Source organism: Coffea arabica, chromosome 10c, assembly GCF_036785885.1.
Source record: "Coffea arabica cultivar ET-39 chromosome 10c, Coffea Arabica ET-39 HiFi, whole genome shotgun sequence".
NCBI classification, from domain to species: Eukaryota; Viridiplantae; Streptophyta; class Magnoliopsida; order Gentianales; family Rubiaceae; genus Coffea; species Coffea arabica.
This window is the reverse complement of record NC_092329.1, coordinates 51231510-51254121: the sequence shown is the minus strand read 5'-3', so window position 1 is coordinate 51254121 and position 22612 is coordinate 51231510. Positions and strand designations below refer to the sequence as shown.

The 22612-nt window shown below is 38.7% G+C and overlaps 4 protein-coding genes across 7 annotated transcripts; 3 read left to right on the top strand and 1 right to left on the bottom strand.

Moving 5' to 3' along the window:
- The first annotated feature begins 568 nt into the window (after window positions 1-568).
- On the top strand, window positions 569-5019 carry LOC113713521 (probable glucuronosyltransferase Os03g0107900). The gene is made up of 8 exons (XM_072069604.1): window positions 569-987; window positions 1635-1781; window positions 2032-2096; window positions 2561-2630; window positions 3304-3519; window positions 4182-4325; window positions 4412-4547; window positions 4623-5019. Exons 1-8 carry the CDS (start codon window positions 622-624, stop codon window positions 4850-4852), a joined length of 1374 nt encoding a protein of 457 aa, XP_071925705.1. The 5' UTR covers window positions 569-621; the 3' UTR covers window positions 4853-5019.
- Window positions 5020-6162: 1143 nt separating this feature from the next.
- LOC113714850 (psbP domain-containing protein 4, chloroplastic-like) lies at window positions 6163-8393 on the top strand. 4 transcript variants are annotated; one of them, XM_072069341.1, is made up of 6 exons: window positions 6176-6334; window positions 6524-6748; window positions 7077-7180; window positions 7371-7482; window positions 7707-7934; window positions 8023-8393. In XM_072069341.1, exons 2-6 carry the CDS (start codon window positions 6628-6630, stop codon window positions 8085-8087), a joined length of 630 nt encoding a protein of 209 aa, XP_071925442.1. In that variant the 5' UTR covers window positions 6176-6334; window positions 6524-6627; the 3' UTR covers window positions 8088-8393. The 4 variants fall into 4 exon arrangements, with proteins under 4 accessions (XP_071925441.1, XP_027094769.1, XP_071925442.1 ...); XM_027238968.2 differs by having other exon boundaries at window positions 6170-6748; XM_027238969.2 differs by lacking the exon at window positions 6176-6334 and having other exon boundaries at window positions 6605-6748; window positions 7073-7180.
- A 259-nt stretch (window positions 8394-8652) lies between these two features.
- Window positions 8653-10617, bottom strand: LOC113714849 (pentatricopeptide repeat-containing protein At3g21470-like). Its single transcript, XM_027238966.2, has one exon. It carries the CDS (start codon window positions 10488-10490, stop codon window positions 8745-8747), a length of 1746 nt encoding a protein of 581 aa, XP_027094767.1. The 5' UTR covers window positions 10491-10617; the 3' UTR covers window positions 8653-8744.
- Window positions 10618-11248: 631 nt separating this feature from the next.
- LOC113713390 (alpha-crystallin domain-containing protein 22.3-like) lies at window positions 11249-15647 on the top strand. The gene is made up of 3 exons (XM_027237113.2): window positions 11249-11535; window positions 14554-15088; window positions 15251-15647. The coding sequence occupies exons 2-3, from the start codon at window positions 14608-14610 to the stop codon at window positions 15508-15510; spliced, it is 741 nt and encodes a 246-aa protein (XP_027092914.2). The 5' UTR covers window positions 11249-11535; window positions 14554-14607; the 3' UTR covers window positions 15511-15647.
- Window positions 15648-22612: the final 6965 nt, after the last annotated feature.

Here is a 22612-nt window from a genome sequence, read left to right as displayed (position 1 = left end):
GGCTTTCGATTGAAATTTTAGGTTGACAGTTTTTCCGTTGTTCCTTTTTTAGAGTCAATAGCCCAAAAACCTTTTGTTTGTTCCTGACCTTCTGGCAGTTGACGGCCCAAAACCCATAACCACAAATCTTCACGACAATTTTTTCTGAGGGAAAATCTTTCAAAAAATTCGAGTTTTCAAAATCAGGATCCTATCGTTTAGAGATCACCAGAAAATATATTTTCTTTTTCACAGGCATTTTATATGGCAGGACATATAATAATTGACTTTATCATGCTAATTTATGACATTTATATTTGACACTAAGTAGCATGTATAAAAATTTTGCTTCCTAAAATTTACCGTCCGTAATTAATTACATTTTGTCAATTGTCTTATCTTTTTTTTTACCTAGTACTATCAAAGTTGAAAACAATTAACTTTTATTTCCTTGTATCAAAGTTGAAAATATTTATAAAAAAAAAAAAATAGCATAGGTGGATGTGTTTTTATGGAAACCTTAGGGACTAAATCAGTGCATTTTCCAAACTTTGGGGGACAAAAAATGCAATATTCCCTTTTGCATGTCGTGCATCTCGATGCCACTTCAATCACAGTCCCGTCTTGGACTGAATCACAAAAATGGCGGGGATAAACAGCAAAACCGGCAGCAGAATCACGACCACCGCAACGCCCTGCACCCGCACGCACCAGATTGGAGCTCTAGCTCTGGTAATCTTCACCTTCTTCCTCACCAGACTCATTGATCAGACTTTCCCCCCTTCCTCCTCCTTCGACAGCGGCCCCTCCCACTACAGCCAATACGACGCCGCTCTGGTTGCCGCCGGCGGGTCCCTAATTTGGCCCGAGAGGGGGTACGGGGCCCAATTGTCGATAAAGATCTACGTCTACGATGAAAAGGAGATCGACGGGCTTAAATTATTGCTCTTTGGCCGTGACGGCAGGATTACGCCGGAGGCTTGTGTTAAGGGCCAGTGGGGCACTCAGGTAATTTTTTTATGAAAATTCAAGTGCAGTTGTTTACACATTTGTGCAATAATTTTGATTTTAATTGTGTTATGAAGTTTCCGGGGATGGTGGAAATTGTTGTGTATGGTTTAAGTTGAATTAACTGTGATTTTGCATTGGGGAATAGAAAAGGAAAGGGACAAAAAAGAAAAGAAAGGAAAAGCTTAATATTCGTTATTTATTGATGGGTATTAGGAAAGATGGTAAAAAATGGTGAGGAAGGAGTAATTTTAGAGTTTTTAGAATGGAGGGTTATTGGTAGGATTTGAAAGGAATTATACAGTAATGATCAGAAAGGAGAACTAGCTCTGTAGAATAGAATAGTGGTACATCCCATTGTATTACTAGTGAATTTGTGAGGTCGATGAGAGAAAGAAAATTGGATTCTTTGATTGGTTTTTCTTTCGTATTTCTCGATATAATATGTGTAGCATTTCTAATGTGGATCAGATACATTTGATTTGTGCTGGTCGGAAAGCACATTTGCTCTTTTAGAACTATATAAAAGTTTGTAGGGTTGTTGCTCGTGTTCTCCGTCTTCTAGATTGATGACTGCCTGGAATTCGCTGCTTTGATGATTTAAATTACTTTGATTTGTCATGAGTGGCTTTTTTGATGTGCTGTAGGTTAAGATACACCAGATGCTCTTGCAGTCGAGGTTCCGGACGAATAAAAAAGAGGAAGCAGATTTGTTCTTCGTTCCAACTTATGTCAAATGTGTTCGGATGATGGGTGGCCTGAGTGACAAAGAAATTAACCAAACTTATGTCAAGGTGATAATCCATCATCTCAAATTGAATCTTGCCTGGATGAGTTCATTGCTTACATGTTTGGAATTAATTTCTTGATGATGCTTTGGATAATGATATTTTCCATTAGGAACCTTAAAATTCTGCAGTGTTTCAATTTTGTGCAATATTGAAAAAGTTACGAACTTTATTGGCTTTCTGTAGCTGCATTCTTGTCTTCCCATCACATTGGAGTAAGATATTTTTTTTACTTATGGCAGCACACATTTCGCAGGTACTAAGTCAAATGCCTTATTTCAGGGTCTCAGGGGGACGCAATCACATATTTGTCTTCCCAAGGTATTGTGGGTTTATTCGCAGTTTAGTGTTATTTGTTGATCTTAAGTGACTCGTAATAATATTATGTTATCTAACTTGCATAGGCAGGTGAACAAAGTAGGAATGTCAGTTTTAGATTTTGAACTGCAAAAGAGTTAAAAGGCTGTCAATTGTCAAAGCTTTGTAGTTCTGTAAGAGAAATGGCTTTGTAGTTCTGAACTATCCTATTTGTCCTGTCCTAATCCTGCATTAGAGTTTTTTTTTTTTTGTGTTTTTTTTGAGTTGGGGGGTTGGGGGGAGGGGGGGGGGGTGGGGAACAGGGGTCTTATGTTAGCAGATTGGGTTTTTAATCTCTGTTAATGTTTTTATTGACTTTCCTTGTGAACCAAAAGGGTATTTCAGCTGTGGCTGCTATTGCTGTATTGGTGTTTATTCAGCTTTAATGGTGGTTCTTTGCTGTGTTTACCTAATTCTCATTACTGCAGTGGTGCTGGAGCGCATTTATTCAAGTCTTGGGCCACTTATTTGAACCGCTCCATTATCCTTACTCCCGAGGTACAGTTTGACTTTGGCATGGGTATTTATGCTGAATGAAGTAGGTAAAAGGAGAGAGAAGTGTAGTTTACGCACAAAACAAGTGCCTAATTTTCCAAAACATTCACCAAAGGTCGAGTAGGTTGTTTTAACTCTTTGGAGAATATGTAACTCATTCTTTTGCAATGGATGAGTCTTAGGCAGTACAGCCCTTGTCCAGTGCTTGCAATTTCTGTTGTCTGTTTCTCAAAGAATAACTTTATGAAATTTTCCAAAACGTTCTTGGTGCCAAAATGGTTTTTAAAGTCCATGTCCATATCTGCTAAGTTTCGTACATGTTTGCTCATTTGAATTGAAGGATTTGCTTGTGTGTCTCTTCTGTTTAGAATGAATGGGTAATTCGGGTTTTTAAGAATGAAGCTTTTGTTGAAGAACGTGATACATTCATCAATTGAGACCTGTTATGGTGCTTTAACTGAGATGACAGGGATGAACATTTTTTATATTAGAGCAGTAGCATTTCAGATTGAACTCAAGCTTTTCCACTTACTGATTCCTCAGATTTTTTATTTTTAAGGGGAGTACATGGCTTGAGTTTTACACCACTAAATTACAGGCGAAAACTGCTCATTAATTACTTGTTGGCTTTTTTTAGCCTGTCTTACACAACAAATGGTCTTCAAATGTAATTCAGGGAGACCGGACTGATAAACGAGACACTAGTGCCTTCAATACATGGAAAGATATAATCATTCCTGGAAATGTTGATGATAGGATGACCAAGGGGGATAGGCTGGTTGAGCCTTTGCCTTTAGGAAAGAGGAAATATTTGGCAAACTATCTAGGACGAGCACAGGGAAAAATTGGTCGTCTTCAACTGATAGACCTTGGAAAGCAATTCCCGAATAAGGTACGAGTTTATTCTTTCACCTCTTTCCTCACTGCAGTATATCAGGGTCAGAATAAAGAAAAGCAGATCGCTGTACTTGTAAATAGTATTTGAATGTTATATACATTTTTGGATCTTAACAATGAGGAAATAAGCATTTAAAAGCTTCTTTCTGCTCTGCAGAAACTTATACATCACTTCATGTTAGATGTTTCCAAAGTTCAAGTGCCACTTCTTTCTGTCCTATAAAGTATTATAGTTCGGTTTACCTGGGTTTTGCATCACTGCCATAGTTTTCAGCTTGTTCATAAAGAATGAGAGTCTGGTAACTGTGGAACCTTGTATTTATGGTCTATATTGACAACAATAATTCTTAGACGCATTGCTGTTCTCTTTCTGAAGATATAGAAATCAATAACAGCCTTATTTGGTGAATGTTAGTCTCGATACAAATGGCTGAAGACCAACTGAAATGATAATCTCTAACAGTGATGGCCGTAGTTCATAGATTGTACCATTGACAATGTACCCTTTTGCAACCAGGTCAATAGGTTCTTCTCTCTGGTGGCTGCTCGAGCCTGTCTAAAATTCTTTAATATCATAATTATGCTTGCCTTTACTTGCTTTATAGTTGTTTGGTGGTCATTCCTCCAAAAAAAGGTACATGCTCATTTTGTACACAGTTGGAATCTCCAGAATTAAAGTTCAGTGGCTCGGAAAAGCTTGAGAGAGCAGCATATTTTCAGCATCTGCGCAATGCCAAATTCTGCTTGGCTCCACGGGGCGAGTCTTCCTGGAGCCTACGCTTTTATGAGTCCTTTTTTGTGGTTAGTCTTTCAACCCTTCCATGTATCTATTAACAGGAGCGCAGTCCGCCTTTTAGTTATGCTTATGATTGTAATTTGCCGAACAGGAGTGTGTACCAGTAATTCTATCAGATCAAGTGGAGTTGCCTTTTCAGAATGTAGTCGACTATTCTCAGATATCAATCAAATGGCCATCTACGCAAATAGGTCCTCAGCTGTTGGAGTACTTGGAATCGATAGCAGGTTAGCCTGCTACTTCTTTTGTTGCAAATCCAAATTCTCCAAAGCATTTCTAATAGCATTTGATTTGCTTCTCAGATAATGCCATAGAGAAGATGATAGCCCGGGGTAGAAAAATAAGGTGCTTGTGGGTTTATGCTCCTGAATCTGAGTCATGCTCTGCATTTACTGGGATTTTGTGGGAGCTTCAGAAGAAAGTGAGGCAATTCCACCAATCAACTGAAACTTTCTGGTTGCATAATGGAACTATAATCAATAGGAATTTGGTGGAGTTTGGCAAGTGGAAACCACCCCTGCCTCTACCATGAATGTTGTCTGAGGACAATCATTAACGTTCTGCAGCACTCTTTTGACAAGCTGTTGTAGATTATTTTGCTGCTTCCAGCATGTTTTCTCTGTTAGCTTAGTCTTTTAGTGAAATTGATTGTTGTATACAGAATCTTTTACAAGGTGAGGTCTTTAAAAGAATTGCTAATTCTGTGCTTTCTGTGCTTGACAAAACAAGCACATACGAGGCTTCAAATTGCGTTCGTAATTTTACAACGAAATCTGAACATGAAAACTTGTTTGGGGCATGAAAACTTGTTGGGGCCTGCTCGTTTTCGAATGTAAAGGCACCAAAGATTGACAAACCATGTGAATTCTTTGACCTCGTGCCTCAACTGCATAGATATGCCGAAATCAAGACGTTTTTCAGTTCATCAAGAGGGGAAAAAATAAAGAAAAAGAGTTGATATTTTTATGTTCGATATTTTAAAGCTTAATCTTCCTTGGGTTATCTACATGACCCTGTGACGTGTTTAATTTTAAATTTTTGTTTGGATTGGTCATTTTTTCAAAAATAATTTTTTAAAATACAATATTACAGTAATATACAATAACTCAAAAAACATCTCATTCATATAATATATCAAATATTTTAAAAAATTTTATTGTAAAAATTTTTCATATACACTGTTACAGTAAAATTTTTCAAAAATACTACAAACAACAACTAATCCAAACGGAAGTATCGGAGTATATATAGGCAGGCAAAGATACACAATATGGTTGTAGCTAAGGCGAATTAAGTGATAAAAAAATTTTAAAAAAAATGATAAAAAAAATAAAGGAGAAGATGCCCTACTTTATAATTATAGAGGAAAAGTTAATCTGTGATCCATTTTACAACCATTCTCTATTTTTCGGGTACTCAGCTTTGGATTCTAACTCTAGAATTTGGTCTTTATACAAATGTTACCATTGCAACAAAAAAAAAAAAAAAAGAAACAAAAAGAGTACTCAGCTTTGGATTCTACCTTTAGAATCTGATATTGATATTTCATTTAATATATAGCAATACTGATATAGGTACATGTTTAAGTCATAACATATAGGAGTAATTGAATCCATGGTCCTTAACTAGTATTGTTACGGGACAAAGGAATTATTACATCAGGAACTGTTTTTACTGAATCCATGATTCTTGACGGGTACCGATACGTGACAAGGGGATTATATTAGGAACTGTTTTGATATTATTTGCTGCCAAACAAGACAAGAAATTTTGGGCTCCTTGATATTTAGCAATTGTAACATCCGAGTTACACGTGGTGGATGATACACCAGAATGCAACTACTAGTGGGAAAGAAATCTCAAAAAATACCACAGCCACAGGAAAACTACAAGTAACTACAGCAGCTCATCTTCTACAGTTTGCCCCTTGAATAATTTAGAGGTAGTAGGAGAATAAGGTCAATCAATCAATCGTCTGAGCTTCATTTCTGGACAGAAGCAACCAAGAAGAGGAGTAACTAGTTTCTTATTAGTTTCCATTGTTGAATTTCCATTTCTCTTCTTCTTCATTTCCCTCTGCCACCACTCTTTTTTTCGGTCGAGTGAAAAATGATTACAATATCATACACTAGTTGTTGTCTTGCTGGGACAAACAATCAACAGATTGTTGCATCTAAACATTTCGTTGCTAATTCTGCATCAGAGAAAGGGGGTTCACTCGTTAAAGCTGGGGCAGGTTCAACAGAAAGGGAAACTGTGAATGAAGAAAGTGAGAGGCTGATACAGGCGGTCAGTAGGAGGTCAGCAATGGCTTCTGCCATGTCTTTAGCTACAACAGCATTTGGATTTCCTGGAGTGGGATTGGCAGTTGTAAAACAAGGTCTTCTGGCAGGAAGGGTGCCTGGCCTTTCAGAACCAAATGAGCAAGGTTAGATTCATCGTTTGTACTCGTAATCCCACTTTCAAGAACATTATTTAGAATAAAGCAAAAGAAGCATGCTGGTTATCGTCCTCAAGATCTTTTTAGACTGAAAAGGAAGCATAATCAATCTTATGAAGCAAAATGCTTAAATTGTTCTAACATGGATTGAAGAAATTGCATTTTCTTTCTGTTGTCCAAAATTGGTAGACAACGTATATACATGCAGTATTCCTTAAAATTGATAACGTGAAAGATTCTTGGGTGGTTCAAATTCTATAGCTTCGTCCAATGTGAATACATACTCCTTCACTATGTAGAACAATTTCTCAGGCAGGTTGGAGAACTTATCGAAGGCCGGATGACAAGTCAGGAGGGCATGGTGTGGGATGGAGTCCTATCATCCCCTATGCCTTTTCTGTGCCTGATGGCTGGGAAGAGGTAAGCATAAACTCTTCAACAGAGGAGCATTCATAAATATCTCTACGTTTTCATCTTTGAACTCCAATTTCTGAAGCCAAAGCATATTTTTTTCATCGTTTGAGCGGCTTTCTGCTATCTTGTATGATTTCCAATACTTCTTTACTCTTTAGAACAGTCTTCTTTTTACCACAGCTTATCTTGTATACAGGTTCCTGTGTCCATTGCAGATCTAGGAGGCACAGAAATTGATTTGAGATTTGCCAACTCCCAAGAAGGACGTCTCTTTGTAATTGTTGCTCCTGTTAGAAGATTTGCGGACAGTGAGTTTCCCTCCCATCCCTGCCCTCCACCTCCTTTCTTCTTTATAATTCTGAAGCTGGTGCAATTTCTTGGATGTTGTTGCAATATAATAAGCTAACAGAAGGGTCATACAAGCAATAGGCAGACAATTGTGAAGATTTCTGAAACAATGGCTCATTCACATGATAAGCTGTTAAATCAGCTTGATTGCTGATGCAAGTGTTGGTTGTTTTTGGGTGTATAGATATCAGTGATGATGCAAAAATTGAAGAAATTGGAGAACCAGATAAAGTGATTGGGGCTTTTGGGCCGGAAGTGATTGGTGAGAACGTCGAAGGGAAGGTGTTGAGCGCTCAAGTAGCAGAACACTCGGGAAGAAAATACTACCAGTTTGAGTTAGAACCACCTCACATTTTTATCACGGCTACTGCAGCAGGAAATCGCCTTTACTTGTTCAATGTCACTGGAAGTGGTATGGAATTAAGTATTGCTATTGGCACTTCATGCCAGATCTTATCACCCACAACCATGGGATATAATGTGTTATTCTCATTCTACAGGACTTCAATGGAAGAGACACTACAAGGATTTGAAAACGATAGCTGAATCTTTTAGAGTCATATGATTGGAAATCATTCGTGTGTAAAGAGGCAGAACTCCAGTATTCTGATGACCAGAAAGAAGAAAGGAAGCGCATCAACTGGATAGAGAATGATTTACAAGAATCTAGCTTGTGATATACACAACACGGAGGCATAACCTCTGATTTTGCAGCATTAATATATAAAAGTTAGAAGAGTACAATTTTTAGTGTTTTGCCCCGATTCTCACTGAAGTGCAAGGGAGATAAGGCCATATGTTCAAAAAATGGCATGAATGACAATAATTTACGAAATCTACAATTGGAGCTGCTGTTTCACTTGACCGCTCATCTGTGTATGTTGCAAGCCCGGATTAATACTAGTTTCCATGACTTAGAAATTACAGCGCTGCAACCTGCCTTAGGAAAACCTTTATTTGATACAGCCACCCTCATACATTCAGCTTTCTCCCATTTAGGTTGAAAAATCATTTAAAAGTTAGACTACACAATACAGAGGCATAGGCAGAACCTCTAATTGCATTAAATTGGTGTTTCAATAACGTATTTCTATATAATGGATTGTATGCAGTTGGTACTCTCAAAGTCATTCTCTGAACTGCTCAAAGTCCTCGTCATTGATTAAAAAACTAGCAAGGCCAGTATCTACTCTGGTCCACTCGTTTGATTTGGTTAAAGATGTCAACTGGTCTTTAGAGGCGGAATAAAACTACTTTCCGTGCTTTCAAGCATCACAGTGCTACAGCCTGCTGCTTTTTTAGAACCTTTATTAAATAAAGCCACCCTCATTCCTTCAGCTTGCTCCCATTTCTCAGAAGCTGCATAGATACTTGAGAGCAGAACATAGTGAACAGGGTCATCCACGGCAGAGCCACATTTTAATCCGTCTACCTCCTCCAGCATGCGCTCTGCCATATCTGTGTCTCCATGAGTTCGACATGCTCCAAGTAGAGCTCCCAAAATCGTCTCATTTGGTTTTAAGGGCATCTCCTTGATTAGTTTATAGGCCTCTTGTATTCTCCCTGCACGGCCCAAGAGGTCAACTATACACCCATAATGCTTGATGCTCGCTGTCACTCCATATTTCTCCATCTTGGAGAAAATTTCTAAACCTTTTTCAACAAATCCCCCATGCGCACACGCAGATAGAACAGCAAGAAAGGTTATATTGTCAGGCTTCTCACCCCTGCTATCCATTCTGCCAAAAAGCTTAGTAGCTTCCTTACATTGTCCGTGGACTGCAAAACCCAAAATCAGAGCATTCCAAGTTGCCGTAGTTTTGCATGGCATCTCCTCAAAGAGCAATCTAGCATTTATTAGATCCCCACATTTTGCATACATGTCAACCAATCCATTAAGAACAAAGTTATTCAATTGGACCCCTTTCTGGATCGCCATTTCATGCACTTTCTTGCCAACATCCAAGATACCCAACTGAGCACAAGCTGATAATACACTCACCAAAGTAAACTCATCTGGTTCAAACCCCTCACTTTGCATCCTTGTAAATGCATCCAATGCTTCGTCACACAGTCCATTCTGTGCATATCCAGATATCAATGAATTCCAATTCACCAAATTTCTTAACTGCATCCTATCAAAGATTGCCTTTGCTTCTTCAACCTTGCCCTTCTTAAAATAGCCTGAAATCATCGATGACCAAACATAAAAATTCCTCTTTGGCATCATCTCGAAAATTTCATTAGCCGCCTCCATCTCTCCACCGCTAGCATACCCATCAACCATTACAGTCCATGTTACCACAGTTCTCAACTCTTCTGGCACCCTATCAAAAAACTGCCTAGCCATCGCCATATTTCCATTTTTCGCTAGCCCATCAATCATTTGATTCCAAGTCACTGAGGTCCTTAATGCCATTTCTTCAAACAAGAATATTCCAGATTTCAAGTCTCCAACTTTCATGTACCCTCCTATCATTGCATTCCAGGTAGTAACATTTCTCTCAGGCATATTATCGAACATTTTACGCGAATAACTTATTTCGCGACATTTGCCATACATATCCAGCAAAGAAGTCCCTACCATTACATCACCTTCTACCCCTCCTTTAATAGATTCAGCATGTAAAGCTTGGCCAAGGCTAATCATAGATAATGAAGCACAAGCCTTGAGGGCTAAAGGGATTGCACCCAGGATAATGTTTCCTACTCCACGATTTCGGTTATAGATCAAAAGGGCTTGTTTTGTTTTCCCTTGAAAGATGCAGTTTTTGATCAAAGAAGACCACTTTGATGATGGGTTCTTGGTGATGTTTGGATGGCCAAAACCAGAACTTTGCCTCAAGTATTTAGTTTCCGTCTCAAAGAGGATTTCTTTCTGGTGATTTTGACGTTTGTTTTGGGTTCCAACTTCAGAAAACCTCGTAGTTTCTGATGGGTTTTGGAGAAATGTTGCTGTTTTTTGCATACTGCGTACTCATTTGAATTGATAATATGGAATGGAGGGAATTGTAAGCTTTTATAGGCCCTTGAACCAAGAACTTGACCCTTCTGGAGTGTGACAATTTCTGGTTTTGCTTTCGGGTTGTTTTTCTCAATTAATTGGTAAAATTATTTCAAACTTGCTTCAATATTACTCTATTCTGTTAGTTGGGAAATGAAATAAAGGGATTAAAAAACATTGGTTATATATGTTGATTTGGGATTTATGTATTGAATATTATCCCAAATAATATTTCACTTGCATCATAAACACATTTTTTAATTCACCTTTTTATCTCACATACATCACATCACAAAAAGTGCTACAATAATTATTCCAAATAATATTTCAAATAATACCCTATCCAAACAACTAATACGATTTTAAGCAATAGAAATAAATTAAAAGATGATTTACTTTTTTTATTTTTAAAATTTTCATATTTTTGCTTATCGTTTAAAAATATTTCATGATATTTCGTCGTTAGGTGGACTCATTTATAAATAATTTAGCAATACAAAATCATTTGAAAGCACGATTATTTTTATTTAAAAGATAATCAATTCTTGGAGAAATGATTTTAAAAAATGTGTTAATCTTTGATAAGTATTCCTAGCAAGTTTTTTTTAAATATAAAAGAATTTCTAGAAAATTGTTTTGGCTTAAAAATATTTTTAAATAAAGTTTAAATGTATAATACATTCTAAGTTTTAACAAATGTTACCTTACGAGAATGGGAGGAAATGAAGGAGATCACTGAGAACCGGGTCAATATGCGGACTCTATTTGGGTAAAAATATCGAAGGACTGGGCCAAATGTGGATCCTACCGGGTAATAAGAGAAATCGGGTCAAATTAAAAAACGTCTCCCCTTTGCAATCGAACCCTAGCCTCTCTCAAACAATTTTTTCTCCTCTCTAGCCACTAGATTTCCTTCTCCAACGTGGTTTCCGGCAGCCGGCGTTGCCTATTTTAGAGAAAGGACGATGGGAAGTGCAAAATCAAAACGAATTGCTCTTTTTTGGCATAGGTTTGCTCCCTTGGAGACTTTCAGTTCCCTACCCCCCCCCGGGGGTCCTTTTTTTAAATTCTGTTGCTTTTCTTCTGTTTCCATGGGCATAGGAATTGGTTTTTTCCTGTTCATTCAAGAGATTTATACTTATTATTGTTTTGTATTCAGGTAAACTGATTTTTTTTTCGCTTTGGTGTTGTGAGTAGACTATGTTAGTACCATTCCAAGCTGTTCAATATCTCAAACCGTTTGATGGTGATGATTTTCGTGGTTTTACCCGTAATGTAGGTTGATATGTATAGTATTCCTGATTCATCGCCTTAGAAATTTGTATATGGGTCTGCATAGATTTTTATGTCTATTAATCATACATGCATTGGTTGTTTAAGGAGATGAATTTTGACTTGTTCTGTATCTGCTCAAGCTAACTTAAGTTACCTTCATTAAGCATTAAAGTCACAGCTAATCTTGATCTTACCAACATTTAATTGATATATTCTTTGAATTTTCCGATTTACAACCATGCAAGCAAGTTTAAGATTCTTAATACTACATGACCATCGGGAGTAAAACGGGGATGATCGGAATCCTTTTAGAATATTATTAAATTAGCAGTTTAGCCTTAGGAAGATATTTGTCATTATGACTAAGATACAGAAAAGAACTTAACTTCATCAGTTTAGTCCAGATATAGGAACCAACCATATGTGATGTGACATCACATTGTGTAATCTACATGGAAAGATATGTGAAATTCTTGAAACTTCTAACTAACTCATGACATCTATAAAGTTGAGATGTTTGTGATGTTAAATAACCAAACTGACAATTATTTATCGTTTATAAGGGTATTGCAGGTTGGATTTCTATAAGTTATCTATGGTTGTATTTTGTCCAGCGGACTCTTGAATTTGCTTTGCCTCAATCTCATTTTATGTAATTTCGACCATGGCAACTGTAAGACGTTTGAGTTTCGACAAAAATTCAGCAATGTTACTGCAAAATGAGATTTCTTTGTTAAAATGTGGTTGTACATGCTATTGTTGATCAGATGCCAATGACAAGTTTCTAGAGCGTGTGCAAAAAATTGAATGTGAATGCAGTGTTCCAAGAAGATAGGTATGTGACGGAGTCATATTGAAGGACATGGTTCTCTTCCCTTAGTAGAATCCTCTGTCCTAATGTAATCGAATGCGCTAAGAAGATGTATTACTCGCAGATAGAGCCTCCGAAGTGTAAATGTTGGAGGCATAATTGAGCAGCCAATGTATTGAAAAATTTCTTTTGTGGCCTTGCTGCCGTCGACTAGGATATGGTTATAGCTCTGTAATAGCAAATGATTCAGTAATAAAAAGCATTACTATTATGCATAGAAAGGTTGTACCCTTTATCTATTTTCAACCTTTTAACTATGAAATAGTTCAAATAAACTGCCTTATATGCAGCAGTTGCAACTACAAAGGTTACTTTTCATTCTTTTGTTTCTCCAAAAAGCAAAGAAACCATAACTCAGTTGATATTTTACCATAAATTTATGAGGTAGTGGATTTTGATGTAATTTCAGATTATTAGGCCTTTTTTTGGAATAAAGAGAGCTAAATTTTGGTGAATTTTGCAACTTTTTATTTCTTTTGAATTCTTTGGGTTAACATGTTGGTTATTTTTCAGTTTTATTAATACATTACTTGTTTCAATTTTATGGAGTTTGAGGATTCAAGCTTGCTTTTGAACTTAGTTTTGTAACAATGCAATTCTCTTACCAGCTTAGACACGATAGAATTGTTTACATAATCAATTGAATTGTCAATGTTGTCCACCATTTAGAACCTAACCATGGTTGTCCACTATAATTAAAGTAAATTAAAATACAATACAATTGTTAGGCAATTTTAAGAGTGAGAATCATCATTCATCAAAGTTCGGCTTCAACAAAATTGATTATGATTGATTTAAGATGAGTTCTTTTTATCTTTTCATGTTTTCCTATCCCATTTTTTTCACAAAATCCATGATTCAGAAAAAGAATTACTTTCCGTGGAATTCTTTTCCATTTCCCTACTACTTTCCTTTGTTTACCAAACAAGAGAAAGGATTAGGTTTCTACAAGGAATTCACTTTCCATTTCCTCACTGCTTTCTTGGAACCAAACAGGGCCTTAGTTCTTGGTGGCATTTGGGGAAAAAGTAAGTAGCGTTAGTGCTTGATAATGCATGGTGCAGGATCAAAGTCTTTTATTGTTTGAATGGTGCATACGTGTTGTGGGCTTTTTATATGGCTACTAGTTTTACTTGGTAGTCATGACCACTTGCTGCAAATTATCCATATATTTGTGCTTCCGAATCTGTAATTCCTCGGGTGGTCGACTGAATGGCGGCATGCAGGACACAGATTCTGCTTCTGTGTTTCATAATAATAGTTAAACTGCTTATGTTTGCAGTGAATGTGTTCAATTAATTCATTTATTCTTCACTTTATTATTATATTATTATATTACCTTGCATTGCTCCAATGTTTCCCACCCTAAATCCAGTATGTGCTTGTATCTGGCACTTGCTTATCTTTTAGAACTTGACGATGATGATTAGACTTGTGATTTTGGTGGCTACATGTGTTTCTTTATTGATTGAACTAGACAACTACTTCTAGAATGGGTAAGTGAATTGATTAGATATTGGAGTTTTGTTAACTGTAAGTGAGGACACTATGATCCAAGGACTTACAGAATATGAAAAAGCAGTAGTAGTTTTTCACACCCAAGTTTTAATGTGGAAAAATATTGTCTTGTGAACCCATCTTAAGGAAGGTTCTGATTATCCCGTGGAACAATTATGATTAGTTTTTGATACTGGTGGGATTTAACTAATTGCTTTTCAACTATTGATGCAAAGTAAGATGACTAACAAACACACCCTACTTGACATGGCTATCTAATTGATACATGCAAAGAAACTAGTATACGATGACTTTTCCTTAATCTTCTTCTTGCTATTTTTGTTTATTTGCCCTTATGATGTTGTATTGACAATCATATTATAGATAAACTTTGAGGGCGCATAATTATACTTCCATTGGAGATACTTTAAAATCAGAATGGATAACTTACATCCAGAGATGAAGGTTAAGAGAATAGTTTGGAAAAGCAGCAGCAGGGAAAGATTTGCGAATGAAGTTAATGATGACCATGATAGTTCTTCAAGAACATCTCAGGATGATGCGAAAAAGAGCCACTGTTGTGATCGTTCACCTCTTACTGCAGTCCCTAGGACTCGGGATTCTGATGAACTTGAAAATCATGATGCATCGATGAACTTCCAATATGATCTGCAGAACCAGCTTCTTTGTGATCCTCAGACATCCATGTTACAAACAAACAATTCACTGTATGGACCTTGTATGATGCCCCTTCTTCCCATTCCCAATATGCAAGAACGTAGCTCAGATTTGCGTGTCATCTTGAATGGAGCAGCAAATAGAGGAGGAATCGGGCCACCCGTAGGAGCTGTAGATATTGGTGTTAGCAAGTCAGCATATTACTTTTGTGTCGCCCTACCTGGAGTAAAGAAAGATCCTGGTATAAATAGCTCTGCCTCTTTATTTTCCACATCTTGCTTGTGCCAATGTCCAACTTAGTTACATCCGTCTGCACTAATTGTTGTTATTCAAATACTCCATGCGTTAAAAACTAGGAACACAATACTTGTCAAATTTGACATTGAGAATGGTTTCACTGCAGGTGAATTTAGCTGTGAGGTCGAACGCGATGGAAATGTTCATGTGCGAGGGGTGACAACAACTGGTGCAAGAACTGTTTCGAGGAATTCTCGAGTCTATGGAATGAAGTTTCAGCAACAATGCCCCCCTGGACCCTTTACTCTTTCCTTCAGTCTTCCAGGACCAGTTGATCCGCGACTTTTTTCTCCCAACTTTAGATCTGACGGCATTTTTGAAGGTGTCGTAGTAAAAAGTGAAAGAGACTTTAGTATGAACAAGTAGGAACAATCTTGTCCACCAAGAGTAGAGCAATGGCTTTTGCCCTTTCTTATTTTGTTCTGTTTTTTGTGCTCAAGCACTTTCTGAAGAGCGATCCCACAAAGTTCTTTTGAAAAGAAAACACAACGACCTTGTGCAAAGATTTTAAGCTATTTTCATTTTCTGAATTCTTGTTGACAATCCTGGAAGAATACTTTTTTGAAAATTAAACTAGCTATATGTCGTAATGAAACAAAATTGCTTCATATCATTTAAAATGAACTGAGAACCATTAGTAAAATGCAGATCAGATGATTACTGATAGAATCCAAAATTCAATATACCCTATTTTTTAACTTAAAAAAAAAAAGCCTAATTGCATACAAAAGTTGAGTTCTTCCATCATTGATTCTTCATAAAAAATAAAAACAAACCGTTTTCCTCTCACGTGTAGAGGCTTTCTCTCTCTCTTGGGAAGAGAGCTTTTTTCTCCTTGGTGGGAACTTCAACTTTTGAAAACTTCAAGCAACCAATGAACACTCTTCAAAGTTTGAAATGGAGCTAATTTCCAGATACCAAATTGTCTGCATTTCGGGATCGTAAAGCCAAGCATTCATTGAGCCTTCAGTTTCAGACATCATTAAGAAGGTGCATTGAAGGAAGCTAGAAAAAAGGAGCGGCTTGTTTGGAAAAAAAAAAAAAAAAAAAAAAAAGAGGAAAAAGGAAGGAAGAAGAAGAGGACAACTGGGTGATAAGGGTAGGAAATAGTGACTCAGCAAGCTCTATCTTCTTAGCAGCAGGTCGGAAACTTCTTCAACTCTATCAAAGGGAGGACGTCTGGTGAAGGTAGCCTAACTGTTCTTCTCTTGCTCTTGTTTTAGGCCTTTCCTGCTCTTGTTTTTTGGTTTCTAGTAGTTCTAGCTCTGTTAGTTAGCTTTGTGTGAGTCTGGAGAAAACGCTACCTTTTCTTTAACCTCTATAGAGCTAGGTGTTAGTGGGTGTCTGGTGGTAAGTGTCAGGGGTGTAGTCAGTTTCTCTACTAGGGACAGTATGGAGGAGGATCTGGTGGAAGTGCTGCAGAAATTCGCTCTATCTGAGAAGGAAGTAGGAAGTACCCTTCTTGATCTGGGGGACCTTGATGAAGGAATTATAGAGTGTCAAGATAGCATTATAGGTAAGATAAGGGGGGAGAAGGTTGCTAATTTCACAGGAGCTAAAAATTTTGCTACTATGGCTTGGAGCTACCCTAAAGGTCTTAGAGTAGCTGAGTTAGGACCTAATGTGTTTCAGTTTACTATCCCGGATGCGAAGGAAAGGGAGCGCATTCTGGAAGGAGGTCCCTGGATCATAGATAACCAGATATTAGTGCTTAGGAATTGGGAGGTGGGGATAGAAGAGGATGGAGAGGCTTTTAGTGTAGCCCCTGTTTGGGTGCAAGTGTGGAACTTACCCATACACTGTCTGTCTAAGGCAGTAGGAAAGAAAGTGGGCACCATTTTTCATGAAGTTAAGGAGGTGTTAATCCCTCAATCTGGAGGCAAGGAAGGGAAACATATGAAGCTTCTAGTTCTGATAGATATTACACAGCCTTTGTTGAGGGGAACAACGATCCAGATGAATGGGGTGAATAAATGGCTGTCATTTAAGTACGAAAGATGTCCTGACTTCTGCTATAGTTGTGGTGTTATAGGGCACAGTGAAAAGAATTGTAAGTTCCCAGTGGTGGTGAAAAAAGGGCAATACCAGAATCAGTACGGTCCTTGGATGAGGGTGTTTGGTGGAAGGGGATCTCCTCAGAAGGATAACAGCCAAAAGACTTGGACGCCACACAAACAGGCGTGGAAGATAAGAAATGGGGAAATGATCAGATTAGAGGATATGGAGAAACAGGAGAAAGGAATAGGTCTGAAGGAAAAGGTGGGGATGAGCAGGACAATGGAAGTTAGGGGGAGAGAGGGCCAGATTTTGGAGGAGGAGCAGGGGGGCCTTCCTACTATAGGGAGGGAAAAGGTGGGCAGGATAATACCAAACTGGAGTTCTGGGAAAGACAAGGAGGAGGCGAAAGGGATAAAGGAAGGTATAAAGATCAGTACAGGTCTGGAAGAAGTTAGAATTCTGGAGGCTAGGAATGATGAAGCTACTGATATGGTTAACACTGAGGAGGAAGAGTATGGAAGGATAGGAGAAGGAGAAGGAGGACAAGGAAGGTCTAGTGTAAGTGGAGGATTAGTGCATATGGAAACAGATGAAACCACCAACAAAGAGAACCAAGGAGGATGTAGGATAGAGGGGAAGAGGTTCAGAAGAGTGCTCTCTGGGCCTAGAGAGATTAGAACTCCCCTACTGGAGATTAATGGGACAAAAAGGAAGTTTCAGTTGAGAGATGAAGAAATGGATGAGGTGGAGAACCAGGACCACATAGATAAAAAGATTAGGGGAGATCAGGCTGGAGGGGTAAGTAGGGAGCTGTTTGAAGGGGAAGGGATCAGCCCGCACTGGTCTCCAAAGGACCAATGAGAGCTATGGTGTGGAATTGCCAAGGTGCAGGGAGCCCCTTGACAATTCCCCACTTGAAGGAGGTTAAAAGCCTCCTCTCCCTGAACATGATCTTCCTCAGTGAAACTAAAAACAAAGGTAAGTATATGGAGAAGGTGAAAAGGATCCTGAGTTATGATAACTGTTATGTGATTGAAGCTTTGAACAGGTCTGGAGGTATGTGTCTGATGTGGAATGAGGAAACTAAGGTTAAGGAGATCAAACATTCTGCCTTTACTATTGAAGTGTTGATAGAGGATGAAGAAGTGAAAAAGGATTGGTGGCTGATAGGGATATATGCCAGCTGTGATAACCAGCAGAGAAAAGGACAATGGGAAGTCATCAGTAGGAGGAAAGCTCTGTGGGGGGAAAACTGGCTTATAATGGGGGACTTTAATGACTTATGCTCAAACGAGGAGAAGTGGGGAGGTAGAATTAGGGAGGAGTGGAGCTTTAATGATTTTAGAAACTTCATTCAGGAAAACCAGTTGGTGGATATTGGGTTTGAAGGCAATCCCTGGACATGGAGCAACCAGTGGCAGAATGGAGAGATTAGACAAAGGCTGGATAGAGGTCTTAGTAGTGGAGGATGGAGTAATCTGTTTGAGCACCCAAAGTGCACTCACTTAGAGAGTTTAGCCTCTGACCATAGCATGCTGATTCTGGATACTACCCCAGGGGTAGGGGGAAACAAAAAAAGAAAGAAGTTCTTTTTTGACAAAAGGTGGGTACAGAGAGAGGGAGTAGGAGAGGTGATTGAGAAGGCCTGGAATGAGGAGGTTGGAGGGTCCAGAATGTTTAGAGTTATGAATAAGATTAAGAGGTGTAGAGTTGCTCTTTTGAAGTGGAGGAATGGTTTTATCGATAATACTAGGAAGAGGATTTCTACTTTGAAGCAGCAACTTATTAAGGAGAAAGGTTCAGAGGTTGAAGGTAGAAAGGGAAGAGTAGCTGTCTTGAAGAATCAACTTGTGGGAACGTATAGGGAAGAGGAGTTATACTGGAGTCAGAAGGCTAGACTTAATTGGCTGCAAGAAGGAGATAAGAATACTAAATTCTTCCATGCAGTGGTAAAGGGGAGAAGGAAAAGGAATAAGATAGGGAATTTGCAGAGAGAGGATGGGTCTTGGACCAAGGATGATAAGGAGGTTGCAGAAGAGATTGCTAGTTTCTATAAGCAGCTTTTTAAATCTTCTAATACTGATGATCTAGAGGAGATTCTGGATGGCATTCCCTGCACTATTACTAGCCAGATTAATGATAACCTTACTAGACCTGTTGAGGAAAATGAGATTAAGGTAGCTGTTTTCTCCATGAACCCCAATAAGGCCCCTGGGCCTGATGGGATGACACCTCTCTTCTTCCAAAAATTCTGGTCTATCGTTAAAGAGGAGGTGGTGAAAGCTATCAGAGCCTTCTTTCACTCAAGCCACATGCTCAGATCCCTGAACCACACCATTATATCTCTTATCCCTAAGATAGATTTGCCCTCTGATATGAAGCATTACAGGCCTATTAGCCTCTGCAATGTCCTATACAAAGTAATCTCTAAGATTCTAGCTAATAGGCTGAAACCTGTCCTGGAACTCTGTATTAGCAAAAACCAGTCAGCCTTCATCCCAAACAGACAGATCTTAGATAACATTATCATTTCGCATGAATGCCTACATTTCCTTAAAAACAAGAGAAAAGGCAAGGATGGCTATACTGCTATTAAATTGGACATGTCTAAAAGCCTATGATAGAGTTGAATGGGATTATCTGAAAGCTGTCATGGAAAGGATGGGGTTCAATCAGGCCTGGATAGCATGGATTATGGAATGTATTAGCTCAGTCTCTTACTCCTTCAATGTCAATGGAGAGACTAAGGAGTATGTGATCCCTTCAAGAGGTATTAGGCAAGGTGACCCTCTGTCACCTTACCTGTTCCTATTATGCTCTGAAGGTCTCTCAAATCTGCTAAGGAAAGTAGCTAGACAGGGTAAGCTAAGTGGATTAAGAATAAGCAGACAAGGACCAGTTATTACTCATTTATTTTTTGCTGATGACACCTTGATATTCTGTAAAGCTGCGGGGGAAGAAGCAAGGACATTGAAAGCAATTCTGAATCAGTATGAGAAAGCATCTGGTCAAGTTATTAATTTGGAAAAATCTGCTATCTGTTTTAGCAAGAACACTAAGGCTGAAGACATGAAGGAAACCTGTGAGTCTCTGGATGGGGTGAGGACAGTGAGCCAAGGTAAATATTTGGGTCTGCCTATGGTGATCACAAGGACAAAAGGTCAGATATTTGCCTACATTAAAGAAAGCATAAAGGCCAGGCTCAACAACTGGAAGAACAAGCTACTAAGTGCAGCAGGGAAAGAGGTGATGTTAAAAATAGTGACAATGGCCATGCCAATATATGCAATGTCTTGCTTCAAGTTACCAGTAACACTTTGCAAAGAAATCACAGGACTGATGGCTAAATACTGGTGGGGTGAAGCAGAAGGGAGAAACAAAATACATTGGTGCTCATGGGACAAGATGATGAAGGCAAAAATGGATGGTGGACTGGGATTCAGAAATTTGATAAGTTTCAACAAGGCGCTACTGGGAAAGCAGATATGGAGGATGCTTAGATTTCCAAACCTACTGGTTAGTAAAATTCTGAAAGCTAAGTACTTTCCTAAAGAGTCCATTTTCAACTGTAAAACCCCCAAAAACTCTTCATGGTTCTGGCAAAGTATAATGTCAGCTAGAGAGGTTGTGAAGGGGGGAACACTGAAGAGAGTAGGGTCAGGGAAGAGCATTAGAATCTGGAAAGACCAATGGATCCCAAACAACTTGAATGGAAGACCAACTACAATGAGACCAGATAGGGGGGAGGAGCAGAAAGTGGAGGAACTAATCTCCAATTTCAGATGGAACAGGAATGAAGTCTGTAGGAGGTTCAACAGGGAGGATGCAGAAAATATCCTGAAAATACCAATCAGTCTGTCAAGGACTGAGGACAAGTATTTTTGGATACATAGCAGAAACGGGGAATATTCTGTTAAGTCTTGCTACCAGACTTTAGTCAAGGAAGAGAAGAGGAAAGGAAGAGGTGCGAGAGGTGAGTCTGGCTCTAGCTATGATGATTCCAACAAGCAGATCTGGAAGACTCTGTGGGAGCTGAACATTAAACACAAGATCAAGCTGTTCTTATGGAGGTGCATTACGAATACATTGACAGCTAGGGAATCAATATTCAGGCGAACAAAACAAGGATCGCCATTTTGCTCAAGATGTGGAGATGGAGTTGAAACAGTAGAACATATTCTCTTCCACTGTCAACAGGCACAGAAGGTTTGGAAACTAGCACCAGTACAATGGGATGGCTTACACAACCAAACAGGATGCTTCAAGCAATGGTGGACTGCATTAACCCAAGCCAGAAGTAGGAAAGGAGGAAGACAGCATATTGCATTGACAGCTAATATACTGTGGCAATTATGGAAGGACAGAAATGATATAGAGTTTGAAAGGAAAGAGAGAGATGGATGGAAATCTGTACGTAAAGCTAGTACAGAATGGATGGAGTATGAGGAAGCTGTGATAAGGAAAATGGAGAAAAGTACACCAGAAACAGATAAAGCTAGAGAAAGCTCAAGGGAGGAAGGAAGGGTGGAGGAAGGTATGATGGAACTTCAAATAGCTACCAAGAAATCAGCGGAGGGCAAGAAGGTGGGAATTGGTGTGGTAGCCAGGCAGGTTGGAGGGAGAATCAGAGCTGAATGGAAACTAGTAGAAAGAAGCTCGGGAAAGGATATTCAAGACGAAGCTAAAGCAGTAAGACTGGTAATTATGAAAGCAAGACAATTGAGCTGGCAGAGAATCAAAATCATCAATGCGAACAAACAGCTCATAGCTTTGCTGAAATCTGGGAAAGGAGACAGTCCAAATACTGCTACATTGGTGGAAGACATACAAGCTTTAGCTAATCTGTTTCAAATGTGCTCTTTTGAAGAAAGAACTAGTTGTAATATGACTTTATGTAATCACATTTGCCATTATGCTTTAAGCATATGTAGGGATGAGGAGAGATTTTTTGGCTCTCCTCAAGTGCCTTGGTGCACTTAGTACAGCTGGTTGAGCCATTGCTAAAATATTGTAAAGATACCTCTATTTATAAAATGACATCTATCGTTTCCGGAAAAAAAAAAAAGATTCTTCATAAAAAATACTTTCACTTTCTATCTTCACTCACGTCCAATTGCCAACTTCATCTTACTAGCATATAGAGCTGTTAATCGAATCGGGTAGCTCGCGAACCGAGCTCGACCCGGCTCGATAAGGGCTCGATTCGGCTCGTTTATTGAGAGAAACGAGCTGAGCTCGAGTTCAACTGGATACTCGTTTAATAGACGAGCCAAGCTATGCTTGACTCATTTAAAGCTCGAAAGGCTCGAATAGTAGGGGCATTAGCGTCATTTCAATATGTATTTGATATTCTAACCTAATTCATTCTCCCGTTTCGAGCTCGATAAGCTTGGCTTGTGGTTTTCGCTCGAGTTTCGAGCTTGATAAGCTCGACTCGATAGAAAACTCAAGAGCTCGAACTTGAGTTTTC